The sequence below is a fragment of the Bos indicus x Bos taurus genome, chromosome 17 (assembly GCF_003369695.1).
Source record: "Bos indicus x Bos taurus breed Angus x Brahman F1 hybrid chromosome 17, Bos_hybrid_MaternalHap_v2.0, whole genome shotgun sequence".
Taxonomy (NCBI): domain Eukaryota; kingdom Metazoa; phylum Chordata; class Mammalia; order Artiodactyla; family Bovidae; genus Bos; species Bos indicus x Bos taurus.
In genome coordinates this window covers 19,190,623-19,208,982 of record NC_040092.1, presented here as the reverse complement: position 1 = coordinate 19,208,982, position 18,360 = coordinate 19,190,623, and the positions used below count along the sequence as shown (strand labels likewise).

At 49.2% G+C, this 18,360-nt stretch overlaps 2 protein-coding genes and 1 non-coding gene across 3 annotated transcripts in view; all 3 read right to left on the bottom strand.

Moving 5' to 3' along the window:
- Nucleotides 1-3,537: 3,537 nt before the first annotated feature.
- Nucleotides 3,538-4,935, bottom strand: LOC113907727 (6-pyruvoyl tetrahydrobiopterin synthase-like). The gene is made up of 3 exons (XM_027567344.1): nt 4,867-4,935; nt 4,104-4,318; nt 3,538-4,053 (listed from the first exon to the last, which is right to left on the bottom strand). The coding sequence occupies exons 1-3, from the start codon at nt 4,933-4,935 to the stop codon at nt 3,699-3,701; spliced, it is 639 nt and encodes a 212-aa protein (XP_027423145.1). The 3' UTR covers nt 3,538-3,698.
- The window catches only part of ORAI1 (ORAI calcium release-activated calcium modulator 1), a 39,996-nt gene continuing 26,467 nt past the window's right edge, over nt 4,832-18,360 (bottom strand). Inside the window, exon 3 of the mRNA XM_027566841.1 lies at nt 4,832-5,852. Coding sequence (XP_027422642.1) covers nt 5,247-5,852 — 606 coding nt within the window. The 3' untranslated portion in view covers nt 4,832-5,246. The remainder of the gene's footprint in view (nt 5,853-18,360) is intronic.
- Nucleotides 12,403-12,474, bottom strand: TRNAE-UUC. The gene has a single exon. It is a non-coding gene; the product is annotated as a tRNA-Glu (tRNA).

The following is an 18,360-nucleotide window of genomic DNA, read 5'->3' as shown; positions in this document are numbered from 1 at the left end:
GATGTAAAAGCTAAGAACACCCAGATTCCACACCCAGAGAGCCTCATCTGTCTAGGATGAGGCCTGGGCCTTCCAGAAGTTCCCCAGCTTGACTCTAGTGTGCAGCTGGGGCACAGAACCTCTGACTTATTGGCTTTGTGAACCTAAGCAAGTGACCTCAGTTGCCCTGTCTGTAAAATGGGAACCTCAGAGATCTCATGGGGGTGGGGGTGGGGGTGTTGTGATGATCTTCTGGCAGATATAAAAACAACAGATAACATGAGGTTATTGAGGTGAGTTGTAAACAGATATCCACGAAAGGCTTTGCAAAATTTTGCACAACATTCCTGCAAGATAAGAGCAACTCTTACATAATGTTTATGAATAGGAGTTCTGCACTCAGACTGCTGCAGAATGTGAATCCCAGCACTGATTTCTTAGCTGTGTGTTCTTGTGTATGTCACCCACCCTCTCTGTTCTCCAGGTTTCCTCTCGTAGTCTGGGACAATAATAGTACTTACCATCCAGAGTTAATATGGTACTGGAAGAATAGAATAAGGTGTGGTTCTAATCTGAGGGTGATTCTGCTCCCCTTCCTTCCCTGGGACATCTGGCCAAGTCTAGAGACGCTTTTGGTTTTCACAACTGGCAGGGAGAGTCTTACTGGTACCCAGTGGGTAGAGGTTGGGAACCTGCTGAACATGTTATAATATAAACACTCCACAGAATTCAACCCAACCTCACTGGTGTAAAACCATGAAAGAACCCTGAAATATCAGTGTTCATAAAGCCCTTGGCAAATGCCCACCACATAGTAAAGGGCTCACAAAAGCATTCACTGATATTATTGAGATTCTCTCTGCCATCAGAACCCTAACCAGGTGGCCTAATCCACAGCAGGGTTCTCAGTCGGTACCTCTGAGGCCGGGAAGCTGAGCCTGGTTGCCTCTGGGCACACCATTAACCAGATACAGAGCCACTCACTGCCAGGCCCAGTGCTGACAGCTTTACACGAGTGCTCTCTCGTGATCCCTCAATGACCTATGAGATGTCCCGCTATTATTCATGTCATTTTAGAAGAAACTGAAGTTCAGGGAGGCTCACAAGTCACCAAATTAGAAAGTGCCTGTGCTTAACCTTAGGCCTGTCTGCTCAGTTGAGAAGTGGCGGTGAGAACAGTAGCAATGTGTATAGACTTTTTTTTTTTAAGAAGAAGTAGGGTGTGTTCTTGTTTATGTATAAAATCTCTAGATGGGATCAAAATATACTGGTAACTGTGATTATCTTTGTGGAGAATTGGGAACCTGGAAACAGGGGAGCAACAGCAATTTTTCACTGCTGTTATTTGGAACCTATGAACATATTACCTATTCAAAACATCAAATTGAAATTAAAGACTGTTCTTTTAACTGTCCATGTTTCCCTCACAAGTTGCCTGCATTTGAGTACCTGGAGTGTTAGTTACAGAGAGATTCCAGGGAATTCCCTGCAGGTCCAGTGGTTAGGACTTGGCATTTTCAAGGCAAAAAGATTCCAGAGACATACCCAGACCAACTTAAAATGGAATCCGCAGTAGGGCAGATTCCAATAGATTGGAAATCCTCCTTTTACAAGCCAATCTGATGATTCCTGAGTTCAGCCAAGTTAAGAAAAGAAAACCAAACACTCAGGAAAAACTCCACCCAGACCACAGGTCTCTGCAGAAGCAGGGAGGTAAGAATCTCAGAGAAGGATGGAAGAAGATGCCCAGGTTTTCTCTGGGGAGCCAGTGATTTTTCACACAGGGGTATCTGCTCCACCCTACTCAGTCCCAGTCAGAGGGCCATCTGGGGACAGAACAGGGGGTGGGTCTTGGTACATGTGATACAGGACGGAGGCTAGAAGCTGCAATAGCAAAAAGAAGGGCTCCCTTCCCCACTCAGCCCACCAAGCTGCTGTTGGCCACGTCCAAGTTTATTCAGAAGGACAAGAGCTTAAGGAAGGCCACACATGTGCATGCGTGCTAAGTTGCTTCAGTCGTGTCTGACTCGTTGCAACCCCATGGACTGTAGCCGGCCGGGCTCCTCTGTCCATAGGATTCTCCGGGAAAGGATACTGGAGTGGGCTGTCATGCCCTTCTCTTGCAGATTCTTTACCTACTGAGTCACCTCGGAAGCCCATGCTTTCCTCCAAGAACTCTCACTTCATTCGGTCAGAGCACTTTGTTTTTGTAAAACCACTTTCTATGTCAGGGTTATGGGACAGAACAGGGCTCTCAAACTCAAAGGCCCTCTGGGGCCAGACAAATAACATAGGAAGCTGGGCTGGAGTTATACAATAGGGAGTGGTGGGGGCTGTGGCAAATTCATTTCCTGGGAAGAAGGAGCTGCAACTCAGCTCCTGTTCATTGAGGCTCTGCAAGAAGGCAGGCCAGTAATGCCACTGCTGGGTCTTCCAGTTTCTTCAGCAATGTCAGAATCAGCCGATGTAAGATTTCTGGGAGTGTCTAGGCTCCAAGCCAGACTTACTTCCAGGTTTGAATTCTGCCCATTACTTACCCTCTTTAGATAGCAATTTCTTGTCATCTGCAAAATGGAGATAAAATTCCTGCCAAAATGCACAACCTGATCATAAAAATGAGTAAATACCAGAGAAACTAGATGGAGGTTGCATTCTACAAAACCACTGGCTTAAACTCTTCAAAAATGTTATTAAAGAGGACAAAGAAAGGCTGTTCCAAATTAAAGATGACTAAAGAGGGACTTCCTTGACCATCCAGTGGTTGAGACTTCACCTTCTACTGCAGGGGGTGCAGGTTCAACACCTGGTCGGGGAGCTAAGATCCCACATGCCTCAGGGACGAAAAACCAAAACATAAAACAGAAGCAATGTTGTAAAGGCGACCAAAGGGATATGACAACTCATTGCAACGCATGATCCCGGATGGAAAAATCACTGCAAGAAAGGACATGATGGCGATAAGAGCAAAATTGACAATGTTGTATCAGATAACAGTATCGCATCAATGTCAAATTTCCTGAATTTGAGCACTGAACTATGCTTATGTAGAGGAATGTGCTTGATTTTAGAAGGAAATCTGCAACTAATGCATATGGTTCAGAGGGAAACACATATTGTCATCCTCACTATTCAGTTTTGGTATCTGCAAATCTGTCTGCTTGCTGAGGTCAAACAAGGTGACCCTCTGCCTTAGTTTCAGCTCATGATGTAAACATCTATCCTTTTCATAGCCTATTTAGCGACTGGGGATGAGGGGACGATGGGGCCCCCTGAGCCACCTTCCCCACAGGCCTTCCCAGTTGTCCCAGAGTCAGTAGTGGCGCATAGCCATGGTAGAAATGCGCCCAGTGGCGCTTGGTCACCTGTCGGGGGGCTGCCGACACATCCCCCCTGCCACCACCCACCTCCACTTGGAGAGGAGAGAGAGACGAGGGGCAGAGGGTTTTAAAAGCCCTCATATTTTGGGGGCTTTTAAAAGTTGGTGATTTCACTATTTATTTTTTTTTGCTGAAGTGATTTTAATCTACAGATGAAAGACTCTTTAAATGATACTCAGAATACATTACAAACTTGGTTTTAAATTAGATTTGAGTCTAGAACAGGACTCACTCACAATGACTCCAGAACACAATGTGGAAGTGCAACAGTAAGGTGATGACTTCTTAATTGTTCAAGGGGATAAAGATCTTCAAATATGGATGGAAATTAATCTCTAAGAGTTATTCTCCTTTATAGACTACAATATTACTGTCGGTTTTATATACTTTTACTTTATAAAGAACTCCCACAGGAAGAAATTTCTGGAGGTTTTCCCAGATATATACAGCTACATTTTCTGTTGTGCTTACAATGTCTGCAAAATATGGCACATCTAGATCCAGATTCTTATGATCAAGGGGCTTCATGATTGCCTCCTCCATATACTTTTTGAGGTCAGTCAAATTCATGACCATTCCTGTAACAGGATCAACCTCTCCATGTACTGTCACCACAACTTTGTAATTGTGCCCATGGCCATTTGGGTTGTTGCACTTCCCAAATAATTTCAAGTTTTCTTCATTACTAAGAGATTTGCCCGGGGCTCCACAGCCCTGTCCCCACCACCTGTGGAGGGCGCACCCCACCTGTGGAGGCGGTGGGTCGCGCTGAAGGAGGCGGGACACTCGATTTCACTATTTAAAATGACCCCAAAGGGTAGCAACGAAGCACTGTCTATAGTGTTCGGAGCACAGGAAGAGTGACATGCCTTACGGGGAACATACGTGTGTGTTACAAATAAGTGACATGCTGTTGTGATAATGCATAAGTTCAATGTTATTAAGGTGTCTTTAAAAAATATCTTTTAAGTAAGGTGTCTTTAGAAAGAAACAGGCAGCGAGTTCCCTGGTGGTCCAGTAGTTAGGACTTTGCCTTTCAATGCCCACAGGGGATGCAGGTTCGATCCCTGGTGGGGAGCTAAGATCCCACATACTGCCTGGCCAAAACACCAAAACAGAAGCAGTACTGTAACAAATTCAATAAAGACTTAAAAAATGGTCCATATCAACAGCAACAAAAAAAAAAAACTAAAAAAAAAAAAAAAGTGTCCAGATGCTCGCAGGAACCTAACCCCTTTCTCTTAGGAGCAGTGGTTCAGCATTCAATTAATTCAGTGTCCTGTAACTATAAAGCAGAACAACTGTGAATGATAAGAGCTGCCTACATAGACATTTCAGTTACTGCTCATGCAACTTTTTCAGATAGGTTGGAAATATCCCAAAACGTTGAATTTTTTTTTCGCTTAGAGGCTCACCTGACTGATCCACCGGGAGAAAGGCCAGGCAGTTCAGACCCAACAAATACAGACACAAGAGGAGGTGTCCCTTATGAGTATATTTCTGTGTTCACACACGCGCACACGCACACAACTGACGCTGAACGGAGTGGGAGGGTCAAGACGGAAAGAACAGGAGGCATCCAGGTGGTACCTGCTCGGGGGAGGAGAAGGGACAAAGGGAGCGTTTGTCCCCGCTCTGGCTCTCGGTGGTGGCCTCTGAGCAGGAGGTGACCCTGGAGCTGGAAGAACAGGAAGTACTTATTCTCTTAGAGGAAAGTTTCAAAGTGCAGTAACTTCTCTTTAAAAAAAAAAAAAGCCTCTTTCCTCCACTTTCTGCCCCTCCCTGACGAAAGCCCAGCCCCCTGCACACGCTGTCCTTGAGGCTGGGGCAGGACAAGGTCGTGGGGAAGGGCGTAAGGCCAAAGCTCTGAACTGCCCAGCCCAGGGAGGCTTAGGCATAGTGGCTACCCGGGGTCAGGGGGTGGTCCCCTCTGTGGTCTAGCTGGTCCTGCAGGCGGGCAAACTCGGCCAGTTCGTTGAGTTCCTGGAACTGTCGGTCTGTCTTATGGCTGACCAGTGAGCGGTAGAAGTGGACGGCAAAGACGATAAAGATCAGGCCGAAGGGGACCATGATGGTGGTGGAGGCGATGGCGGCGGCCTGGCCTGGGGTGATGCCGCCGGTGCTGCTGACGTTGGCGGCCGCCCCGGCGGCCGGGGGTTTGCTGGTGGGCCGCAGCTGGCCTGGCTGCTTCTTGAGGGGCAAGAACTTGACCCAGCAGAGCAGCACGACCTCGGCCAGGAAGAGCAGCGTGCCGATGACGGTGGAGAAGGCCCAGGCCAGCTCGATGTGGCGGTGCATGCGCTCGTGGGGCGACTCCTTGACTGAGTTGAGGTTGTGCACGTTGCTCACGGCCTCGATGTTGGGCAGGATGCAGGTGCTGATCATGAGCGCAAACAGGTGCACGGCCACCAGCACCGTGGTGCAGGCGCTGAAGGCGATGAGCAGCCCCGGAGGGTAGTCGTGGTCAGCATCCAGTTGTACCTCCACCATCGCCACCTGCGGGGAAGAGCGGGGAGAGGGGGGCTGAGTGACGAGGACCGTCACAGCTCAGAGGCTGTCCTCCCGTCAGGCTCTGGGACCCTGGGTAAGTCACTGTGAGGCCTCTCTGAGCCTCAGCTTCTGTTATAACGGGGATGATAGACCCACCCACTTAGGGTTGAGAAATGGCAGAAAGTACTGATAAAGAGAAAAGGCTCAAGGCCAGGCTGCCTGGATTTGAATCCCAGTTCTGCTACTCTTGAGCTGTTGATCCTTGGGAAAGTCACTGAACCTCTCTGAGCCTCAGCATTTTTATTTGTAAAACAGGGACATCATATCAGTTCATAGGCTCATTTTAACAATTAAGTGAGAGTTCCTAGTACTGGGCTTCCCTGGTGGTTCAGACGGTAAAGAATCGGCCTGCAACACAGGAGACCTAGATTTGATCCCCGAGTCAGGAAGATCCCCTGGAGGAGGAAATGGCAACCCACTCCAGTATCTTGCCTGGAGAATTTCATGGACAGAGAAGTCTGGCAGGCGACAGTCCAGAGAGTCCCAAAGAGATGGACACAACTGAGCAACTAACACTTTCGGTACATGACAAATACCCTCCAAATAGTAGTCACCACAAATGGTTAAAATGGTAAGTTATATGTAAATTTCACTATGACTAAAAAAAAAAGTTAACATTAATGAAAAAAGGCACCCTCCCTATTGGAGCCACACTCCCATTCCCAAAGAGAGGTTTCTTCTTGCCTTGCTTCTGGGCATAAGAAGAGGCGTGGGGTGAAGGGATGAAGGCCCTCCCAGGTCATACCAGGCCCTTTCTGAGAACACAGAGCACCAACCACAAAGGAATCAAGACAGGCTTCCCAGAAGAGACGGGCTGTGACAGGGCGCTGCGGTGCAGACTGCAAGCCCTGAGGCCATCTCCTCCTCCAGCCCCAGCGCTGGGCTCAGAGCCCCACGGCTGACATACTAGCTGCTCCCCAGTTCCTGGAGACCTGTGGATCCGGGGTTACCAGGGGCATGCTCCAGGCCCCGCCACCCACCCCCTCTCACCTGGGCCTTGCAAATCACCCCCATGTAAAGAAGCCAGCTCATCAGATCTGGGCTGGGAGAAGCGGGTGGTGGGCACACTGCCAGGGGCTGCCTGCCGAGGCCAGAGACTGGGGCGCAAGTGCCAATGGCAATACCATTAAGGAGAATGACCCTTTATAAAGGGTTTGCTGTGTATGTGCCAAGCTCAGAAGGGGGAGGTCTGAGGCTAAAATGTACCCACAAGCTCCTGCCCTGATCCCTCCTTATTCCTGGGGAGGGAATGGGCTCCTTCCTTCCAGCTTTCTTGTCTGTAATACCTGGCCCTGTCTGCTTTCATTTCTTGTACCTCCTCAGCCTTCTGAGGCCTGGAAAGGCAGTGTGGGGCAGTGGTTAGGAGCATGGGCTCTGGAGCCAGGCTGCTTGCTTCAAGCCCTGACTCCTCTGCCCTTTATTACGCTGTGTGACTCTGGCAAGTTCCTTCAACTTTTTGAGCCTCAGTTTCCTCATCTGTAAAAAAAAAGAAAAAAGAAAAAAAAAGGGACTATAGGGGCAATTCCCTGGCACTCCAGGGTTAGGACTCAGCAATTTCACTGTCAAGGTTTGATCCCTGGTCAGGGAACAAAGATCCTGCACGCTGCACAGCATGGCTGAACAAACAAAAAACCCAGGGACTTCCCTGGTGGTCCAGTGGCTAAGACTCCACACTCACAATGCAGGGGCACTGGGTTTGATCCCTGGTCGGGGAACTAGATTCCGAGTGCCACATGCCAACAGTCTGCATGCTGCTACTAAAGATTCCATGTGTTGCAATGAAGACTGAAGATCTCGAGCACCACAACCAAGACCCAGTGCAGCCAAATCCCAAAACAGAATACTAGGACATAACTCAGAGAGTTGTGAGGACGGAATTAATCCCACATCAAATCCTTGGGCTTCCCTGACAGCTCAATTGGTAAAGAATCTGCCTGCAATGCAGGAGACCCTGGTTTGATTCCTGGGTTGGGAAGATCTGCTGAAGAAGGGATACGCACTCCAGTATTCTTGGGCTTCCCTTGTGACTCAGCTGGCAAAGAATTTGCCTGCAATGTGGGAGATCTGGGTTTGACCCCTGGGTTGGGAAGATCCCCTGGATGAGGGAAAGGCTACCCACTCCAGTATTCTGGCCTGGAGAATTCCATGGACTATTCAGTCCATGGGGTCTCAAAGAGTCGAACCAACTGCGTGACTTTCACTTCACTTCAAATCCTTAGTGCCTGGCCTAGAGTAAACCCTCAATAAAAGGAGCTTTATTAGTACTGTTGTAATTCAGTTTAAAAACTTCACTCCCAATCCCAGCATCTCTATATGAACCCCCCCTGCCTGGGCTGGGTTTCTATCCCCCAACCTGAGCTGAGGACACCAAAGCCAAATTGGCAAGCCTGAGTTTTGGCTCCAGAATCACCACTGCTTCCCCCTGGGTGACCTTGGTCAAGAATCTTCCCTTTGTCTCTGACAAAGGAGGGGATGTGGCAAGATTAAGGTCACCATCTAGAGCTGATATGGGGTCAGATACTTTGAGAATCTGGTGAAAATACTGGATATTTCTTAAGACACCCAGGTATATATAGTCATAGGACTTTTCAGACAATTTCAACAGGATTCGCAGACTTTTGTCTTGGAATTCCCACAATTGATGGTTGTATAAACTTCTCAGCCCAGGAGTTTGTAAAATGTTTTAAGTTCACATAAATCTGGGGCAGTGCGCCATGAGGATTTGGGCCATTTTTAGGATCACTGGTGGCCTAAGGCCAATGCTGAGATTTCTTAGCACTTAGGGCATCAGGGCACAGCAGGTTAAGGGCTGTACCCAGGCTCCCTGGTCTCTGTCCTCAGGCCTGACCATGCTGGAAAAGGGGGGCACCCCCAGCAGGGCATACCTCCTGCCTCCTCCCCACCCCTGGCACTTCCTCTTCCTGTTTTGGCCTGCTGCCCCGGAAGCTGAAACTAGAGAAAGGACAAACAGGAGAGCCAGCTGCTTAGCTGCTCTAGGCCCACGGGCTGTTGTTTCACTCACTGGAAATGTCCAGACCCATCAGGTACATGGGGCCCAGAGCTGGGTGCCTATATGGGGAGGGGAGGGGGAACATGCCAACATATACAGTAACCAATCTGTTCCCTTAAACCTGGTATCTCTACCTCTAGAGAGCCATTAAGAGTAAACTGAGTCCTCCACTGGTGAGCTCTCAGTGCCACAGGGGTTGTTACAAGGATTCAACAGATTAATGAATAAAGCCCTTAGCATAAGACCTGGCATGCATATATACATCTATATTACACTTAATAAAGCGTCAGTGATGGATACATGTATATGTATGGCTGAGTCACTCCGCTATACACCCAAAACTATCACAACATTGTTAATTGGCTATGTGTGTATATGTGTGTGTGTGTGTGTTAGTTGCTCAGTCATGACCGACTCTGCGACCCCATGTACTGTAACCCGCCAGGCTCCTTTGTCCATGGGATTTCCCAGGCAAGAATACTGGAGTGGGTTGCCATTTCCTCCTCTGGGGGATCTTCCCGACCCATGGACTGAACTCACGTCTCCTGTGTCTCCTGCATTGGCAGGCAGATTCTTTACCACTGAGTCACCTGGGAAGCCCATCAATGATTATTAGCAACACTATTATTACGTTTTCACAAATGAGGAAACTGAAGCTCAGAGAGGTGAAGTCAGCAGTCCCAAGTGTTATTCTGCTGCTGAGTGGAGGATCTATACTTAAGTCCACTTAGCTCTAAAGCCCGTGTGCAAAGGGGTTAACAGCATTTTCCTCACACCTGCTACTACAGACTGAATGTCTGTGAACACTCTAAATTCATATTTGAAATCCTAACCCCCAAGGTGATGGCGTTAGGAGGCAGGGCTTTTGGGGTGATTAGGTCATGAGGGTGGCACCCTTGCGATAGGATTAGTGCCCTTATAAAAGAGAACCCCCAGGGACCCCCTCACCACTCTTGCCCTGTGAGAACACAGCAAGTAGTAAGACAGTGTCTATGAACTAGCAAGTCAGTCCCTTACCAGATGCTGCATTTGTTGGCACCTTGATCTTAGACTTCTAGCCTCCTGAATGGTGAGAAATAAATATCTGTTGTTTATAAGCCACCCAGGTTGTGGTATTCTGTTTTAGCAGCCCAGACAAAGACAATCACCAAGGAGATTAAATGAGGTCTTGACATGTTTTTAACAAAGGGCCAGCCCACAGAAGGTACTCAATAAATCTCAGTTAAAAAGAAAAACACAGGGCTTAAAGTGGAAGACGAATAGCTCCTGGACGCCCTCAGCTGAGGCTGGTGAGAGCTGACCCCACATTCTGTCCCCTAGGGAGGGGGAGGGGCTCAGACGCCCTACTCTGGACCCAGTCTGCCTCTTTCTAAGGCTGTCCCTGCTAGAAACCCTGGGTAGAAGGAGAATGTGTGCCCCCAAGCACAGCTGACCACCACAGCGGGACAGGAACCACCCTTGCCACACCATCTGTCACACCCCAGAGCCAGAACACTGCAGCTGTTGGGACACACCTGGCCAGGGGACGCTAGAACTTCCCCTGAGGTCCTAAGCTGGGAGGAGGGGGTTAGGTAGGCTGGGCAGCTCAGCGTGCGAACTGAGCTCCTTCAAGGAGGAGGATGGGCTCCAGAAGAAACCCCATCAACTGTGCTGGGCCCTACAGTTCCTGGAACTTGACCACACTGGCTGGCTCTAGGTACTGTCCCCACCTGGGGGACCAAGCTCCATGTCCTGGCGCTGTGGGAAGGAATGGCTGACACAGATCAGGTCTCCTGATGAGAACTGTTCATAAGCAGAAAAACGACTGCTTTTTTCAGAATGTGTCCCACTTGGGAAATCTCCCCAAGAATAGGGAGGGTAAAGCCAGGAGGGCCTCGTGGAATCTGGCAGGCGACTCCCAGGGCCCCAGCTGAGTCCCAGAGAGATCAAATCAGATCAGATTGCAAGCAGCTTCGCAAGGTAAATATAGCCAGAGTGCTGGGCCGTTAACCCAAAATAAACAGCTCCCAGCCAGCCACGGGCCTGCTTAAACCTGGACACATGGGTTCTAAAGGGTGAGGAGGGGTAAGGGACCCCCGGCCCCACGTCACCCTGGTCCGTGGACCTCCGATACCTCCCTCCCCCGCCCCCCACAGGGACATCAAACCTCACCCATGGGCTAAGAGGCACCTGTGATCCCAAGAAGGGTAGGGCCTGGCTGGCTTTGCCAGGTGTCTGCCTACCACGCCCGGATGCCAACTACCTCTCCTCACTCTTGCTGGACTCCCTGGAGACCCCCTGCCACCTGGTGCCTAGAAGGCTGGGCCCCTCGGAGGCAGCCCTCCCATGCCTGGCTCCACCCGGGTGCCCAACAGCTGGGAGACATAACTCTGCCTTCCCCAGCCTGCGCTTCTCCTGATCACTCAGGCCGCCAAGCCACAGTCACCCCGGGTCACCCAGGGCCATCTGAGCCTGCGGCCCCCACCTCAGATGCAAACCATCTACTAAGAGAGGATCGAGCGCTCCTCTAAGAGTTTACAAACTTTTCTGACCACTACAGCACAGTATTCCAAAGGTTTCCATAAATAGACACATACCCACTTATAACAGAAACAAGTTTCCCCAAACAATAATTATCTTTAAAGCATGCTAATCCAGTCTACTCTTACAACACATGACACATGTGGCTGCTTTCTATTTCATTCCACTCTTCTTCCAATAAAAATTAAAATGCTGGTTGCGACTCACTTTTTGTCATGAGTCACTAACAGGCTGAAGCTGCAGGAGGGCGCAGAGAACAGGCCTAGTCTTCCTGTTCATCCGGCTAATTTTGAGCACCTCCGGTCTCTATCTCTCAAGTAACCTCTGTTCCAGGGCCCTCCAAGTGAGGATGGGGCCATTCATTCAATCATGGACATTTTTTTTTTTTCCTTTGGCGGTGCTGCGAGGCTTATGGGACCTCAGTTCACTGATTGGGGATGGAACCTGCACCCTGAGTAATTCAAGAGCCAAGTCCTAACGACTGGACTGCCAGGGAATTGCCCTTATGAACTTTTTCTGAGAACTTACTATGTGCCTGGAGGATCTTGTGGCTCTGCTGGAGACAAAGAAAGCAGGAAGACAGACGGAAGAATCCCTGCCTCAGGGAGGATGACAGGCACTGAAGGTGTAGGCAGGTATTTTCAGACGGTGATAAGCGTCCATCCACTAACGCTCCTCCACCACTGCACTTGCCGAACACGTTCTGAAGATGTAACGACATGTCCGGTTTCCTCCACTCTACTTTCCTGCTTCTCTAGCTTCCCTGCACTTCCCTTGTCCCTCTAGGGGCCTCATGAATGTTAAAGGAATAAATGAAGGTCAGACTTGACCCAGCGTCTCTAAAGTGCCTGAAGATAATCCTATGTGATCCACTGGAAACCAGAAGGCCATAGGAGAACTCTCATGACATTCCTTTTTTTAGCTCATCCTTTAAACTTTTCAATACTGTGTCTTTACTTACTTCAGTTCCCCAACCAGGGATTGAACCTGGGCCCTGGCAGTGAAAGTGCTGAGTCCTAACCACTAGACCACCAGGGAAGTTCCTATGTACCTTAAAATAATTCGTTTATTTTTAAAATTTTTATTTTTTGGCCATGCTGTGTGACTTGAGGGATCTTAGCTCCCCAACCAGGGCTCAAACCCGCAACCCCTGCAGTGGAAGCGCAGGGTCTTAACCACTGGATTGCCTATGTACCTTTTAATACTCACGCTTTATTAGCACTCATATCATACATTACCATATATCTATGTATGGATTCTAAGTCTAATGTTGACAATACTTTGAGTGGGGTGTGCACTCAAAATGCTGGAGACCACCGCCTAGACCAGGGGTCGCCAAACTGGCCTGCAATGTACTTTCTGCAAACGAAGTTCTACTAGCACACAGCCACGCCCACTCACTCACCTAAGGTCGGTGGCTGCTTTCAAGCTAGAACAGAACTGAGGACAGGTTTCCCCCTGTAATGTATCTCTGAAACCATTCAGCTGAAATGGCCTAAAGGGACGGAGCAATTACCTTAGGAGATATTTTGCTAACATATGCACAAATAAACTGAGATTAAAGCACTGGTGCTCAGACATAGCTCAGAGCTCTGACAGCTTGATGCTGAGATGCTGAGTGTGATTCCTGGGAAAGGAGCTTGGTGGTATCAGTCTTACCCCTCAGGGCGCATGCTGCCTCTATAACCGCTAGCTGCAAACCAAATGCTGCGTGCTATTTTCAACTTTCACCATTTTTTGGTAAAAGTAAAAATTCTCTTTGGGTTTCTTTCGGGCTAGTGAAAACAGGTACAAATGCAGGTCTTCTGTAAAATCGAGGAGGTGTAAAGTGAACTTGTGAAAAGTGGTGGGGGGGGACACCTGTAGTTACCACTGAGACCATGTGGCCAGCAAAGCTGAAAACATTTACTTCACAGAAAAAGGTGGGCCATTATTGGGTTAGATCAACGCTCCTAAAAAGGAATGTCAAACCACGGTCCCAGAGGATTCTCCTCTGAAGAGTTTGTGGTTCTATCAGTTTGGGGCATTCCCTTCTGGGAAGCATATTAAAGGCCCCCTGAGAAGAATTTCCACCAGAGAGAAACTTGCTCTTGGTTAAATTTTCTCAGAAGTTTTAGGGCTTCCCTTGTGGTCCAGTGGGTAAGCCTCTGTGCTTCCACTGCAGGGGACGTGGGTTAAATCCCAGGTTGGGGGACTAAGATCCCCCATGCTGCACAGCCTGGCCAAGAAATTTAAAAAGTGCAAACTGTCACAGTTTTTATTAATATTATTAATTAATTTATTCATTGGCAGCACTATGTCCTTGGACTGCAAGGAGATCCAACCAGTCCATTCTAAAGGAAATCAGTCCTGAATATTCACTGGAAGGACTGATGCTGAAGCTGAAACTCTAATATTTTGGCCACCTGATGTGAAGAGCTGACTCACTGGAAAAGACCCTGATGCTGGGAAAGGCTGAAGGTGGGAGGAGAAGGGGACGACAGAGGATGAGATGGTTGGATGGCATCACCGACTTGATGGACGTGAGTTTGAGTAAGCTCCAGGAGCTGGTGATGGACAGGGAAGCCTGGAGTGCTGCAGTCCATAGGGTCACAAAGAGTCGGACACGACTGAGCGATTGAACTGAACATGGCATGTGGGACCTTAGTTCCCTGGCCAGGGATCGAAACTGCGTCCCCAGCAGTAGAAGGGCGGAGTCTTATCCACCAGGGACGCTCCATAAACTGTCACAGTTTTATTTTTCCAAGGGAACTGCTTCCCAACACTGATTACCACAGTGTCATCTTGGGAAACCCTAGAACTCTCCTTCACCAGCCCTGGACCCAGAAACCAGCAGAGCTTAACACAAACCCTGGCTGAAAACCCCAGACACGTGCACAGGCACTTGTGAAGTTTTCCAAAAGGCTTCTCAGCTAGGCAGGGAGTGCCTTTCCCTTGGGGCATTTAACAAAATTCCATTTATACCGACTCAGCGTACAGAGGGATCCATCTGTAAGACTTCGAAGACCCAGTTTTCAGCCAGCTACATGGGACATGGTGAGAGGGTGATTGAGTGGAAAAGGCTCCAAGTCAGACAGACCATGGCTTGAAATCTACTAGCTGGATGATCGCAACCTCAGTGAGCCTTTTAGTTTCCTCACCTACAGTACATACCTTTAAGGACTGTTCTGAGGATTAAAAAATGAATGGAAAAAAAAAAGGTCCAGGCTCATGCCTGGTGTTCAGTAAATAGTAACATCATCAACATTATTCAAGAATTCATCATGGGACTTCCCTGGTGGTCTAGCGGTTAAGAATCAGCCTTCCAATGCAGGAGACTTGGGTTTAATCCCTGGTCAGGGAACTGAGACCCCACATGGTGTACTGCAACTAAGACCCAACTCAGCCAAAAATAAATAAATGAATAAACATATTAAAAAAAATTCATCATGGAACTCTTTTGCTCCAAAATCTTCCCTGGCTCCCCACTGCCTGTATCAGAAGGCCTTGCACTGTCTAGTTTGGAAAGAGTCACCTTCCTCTACTATCCCCGGACATGGCTTCAACTCCAGCCACACCAGACTCTCTGCCTTTCCTTCCCTAAGACCTTATCATTTCTCATCCTTGTAACTTTGCTCCTGATGCCTCCTCTGATAGAGGGTTCTTTCTCAGCTCTACTCCACCACCCTTAAGGCTTAGCTGGAATCACATTCTTCTAAACCAGTTAACTCTCATAAAAGCAGTCCTAGGAATTTCCTAGCAGTTTCAGTGCCGTGGGCCTGGAGTTCAATCCCTGGTCAGGAAACTAGGATCCTGCATACTGCTTGGCCAAAAAATAGTAGTCTCAACGTTATGGGAACAAGGGTGAGTGAGTTTCTGTCACACCTGTACCACGTGTATTTTAAGTGCTTTGCAGATACAAATGAACCGTCACACTGACCCATTGAGGTTGGTTATTGCTATTACTCCCATTTCACAGCTGAGGAAACAGGCCCGGGGACATTAAGCAACTTCCCCAGCATCTCACAGTTCTAAGTGGCAGAGCGGGGACCTGGATCCCACTCAAGCAGTCTGGCTCCAGGGTCCCTATTCTTTACTTCACTCTACAATACTCGAGCCTCCCAACTCAGGCCTTCCATCGTTCTCTGGTGCTTCCTCTCCCGCAGCAGTGGGGCCACACCAGTCACAGGGTCTGAAAGCTTCCCAGCCAGGTAACCTCAGACAAGTCATTCACTGGGCACTTACTCTCACTCCCCATTCTGAAGCTCACAAGAAACGGTTCAAGAAGAATACTTAGCAGGTGTCAACCTATTCCAAGATCCCAATCAACAGTGGTAATATTTACCACTAGTACTTAGTACCATGAGCAGTAATACTAATTTCTTACTCATCTCCATGCCCCCTGAACTCCCAACATGTCACAGAGGCTCAATAACATCTTATGATTTGAGCCCTTCCTTCCAACTCATTTTCAGAGAAATGCCAAGCTGCTTCTGAACCCGCTCTGGAACCTGGGAACAAAAGGGTGCTGGCAAGCAGAGAACTTGAGGAGGCAGATAATCCAAAAATAATTGATCCCAGGTCATGGAAAGCATTTTGTTTATGGCAACAGGCTGCCCTTCCCAATTATCTTCTGCTTAGGCTAACGTTACAGGCTGCCCGCCCCAGGAAACCAAGATTGCTGTGTGTGCGCATGTGCGCTCCCCATAGCTCCCAGGGGATAGGGTCAGGCGGAGGCTGGCTGCCTCTTGCTGAGAGGTAAACTGAGGCAGGGGTGGCCTGAATCACAGCACCCTCGGCTCAAGAAGCACCTGCAGGCTGCTGATCCTCTGCTACATCCTGGGCCCTTGGTTTTGGAGTCTGGATGCTGAACCCAGACAAGGTGTGCTATTTCCAGAAGCTCCATCAGTAGTGGGATGCTTGTCTGTAGACCAGAGAGGGCCCACCTAAGGGTCCATCATCAGATCCTGACAATTCCTCAACCCTTTGTGGGTCCAAGCGAACCTTGTAACGACTCTTCATGCAAGTCCATGGAGGAGCAGGATATGTGTTTCCTTTGTACACACGAGAAAACTGCCCCCAAAGAGTAAAGGCACTTGCCTGAGGTCCCACTGCCTATCTCCCCAGCACATCAGGGCAGCTGTTCAGGCCTTTCTGCCCAGGAAAGGGGAGTCTCTCCATGCCCTCCAGGCTCCTCGGAGACCTTCCCTCAATTTCACCTTGTGTGCGGCTGAGTCTGGCAACCTCACCAACTCTCTGACCCTTGGAAATCAAAGGTCACATCATATCACTTCTTCTGGGTTTCCCAGTCTCTCAGAAGGAAGCCCTATGGGGGCAGGAAGTTGGTTGTGCTGACTCACAGGCCAAGGTAGAGTAGTCCAGGAAACCTGCTCACTCCGTTTCCATGGCACCTGGCTGCATGGCACCCCTTCCTCTCTGAGGCTCATTCACAAGGCTGGATGCCTGTGGTGGGGGCGGGGTGCAGGCGGACCTGCCCTGTTGAGCCCTTCTCTCCACCCCAACCCTGTTTCTCCCCGTTGTTTGCAGACTCACGGCAAATGCAGTTACTCTCTTGTTAAGTGCCTTCCCAGAATGGAAGTGGGCACGGGATTCAGCCTTCCCTGCTGGCAGAACTTGGGGGATTTCATCACTGGAGCCAGGAAGCCTTCTCCACCCCAGTTGGGTAGCATAAAGGTCCCCAAGAGACAGTCTGGTTGAGTCAAGGCCCACCAAGTGCCGCCGGCTGCCCCTGCAGCCTGACTTCCCCACACTGTTTTTAGCAAGAGGAAGAGGGAGGTGACATCTGATCAGAAGGCCCGGCTTCTAAGAGACTACTCAAGAAGGCAGAAAAGCTTCACCCGTTGCCTCCTCACTGCTCCTGGCATGGGAAGAGGCCTGGGCAGCTATGAATTTACCACCCCAAGAAAAACGGGAACAGGTACCCCACCATCTGAAACAATTCACTGCTGTGACGAGCTGACAGCTGCTGGCGTCACTCCCTTCCCCCTAACTAACATTTTATTTTGCTCAAGAGAAGTTTTTCTGCTCTATTTCTCATTCCCTACAAGGCCTGGTCCTAAGAGGTCCCTGGCAGCACGGGGCTCAGAGCTCCATACACCACAAACTGCGTAAGTGTCCAAGAGAGTTCTGCATATCAGCCAACCTGGGTTCAAATCCTGCTCCAGCAAGAGAGCTGTGTGGCCTTGGGAAGGTCCACTCCAAAATTACCTCCAAGCGCAGTGGAGGACTTAGTGTGTCAGTTAGGGCATCTACACAGTGCAAAGTACCTGGTGGGTGCTTGGCTAAGTGTCAGCTGTTCCTAGGATTTGGGGCTGATGGAAGAGAATCCTTTCCTGTAGACCTAAACTAAAAACTAGAGTGACACTTCTTACAGACACACACATTTTATCCTTCCCTCTCAAAGGCTTCCTTGATTACATTTTTTCAAAGAAAAAATTATTTATTTATTTGGCTGCGCCACATCTTAGTTGTGGCACATGAACTCTTAGTTGCAGCATGTGAGATCCCTGACCAGGGATCAAACCTGGGGCCCCTGCATAGGGAGAGTGGAGTCTTAGCCACTGGACCACCAGGAAAGTCCTCGATTAAATGCTTAAATTCAGAGAAGCTCCTGAGAAGCAGCCTTCATTCACCAATTGAGGACTCAATCAAGGCCTACAGAGGGATTTGCCCCAGGCTGCACAGGCGGCAAGAACAGACTCAGGAAAGCGCGTCCCCGACCTCAGACAGCTGGTCTTGCCACCGTGGCCCCGGGTGCTCTGGGCCTGCTTAGGGCTTCTAAAAAGTTCTCACTCCTTGCACCACCCACGAGTTTGTGGAGCCCAGGGAGAGTCCCAGACACACTCCCTTCCCAAGAAAACTCAAAGGGTGCAGCCACTCCCTCCCCCAAGGTCAAGAGCTTAGCTCACTCACCAGTGAGGCAAG

Bases quoted from the DNA above. Each gene is read 5' to 3' on its own strand.
- LOC113907727 (XM_027567344.1), bottom strand. From the start codon at position 4,935: ATGCCTCCTGTTCTTTCCGTCTTGACCCTCCCACTCCGTTCAGCGTCA. The intron at 4,319-4,866 runs GTGAACACAGAA...CTTACTTAAAAG, and splicing joins TTGTGTGCGTGTGCGCGTGT to ATATTTTTTAAAGACACCTT. The intron at 4,054-4,103 runs GTGGGGTGCGCC...TGGAGCCCCGGG, and splicing joins GCGACCCACCGCCTCCACAG to CAAATCTCTTAGTAATGAAG.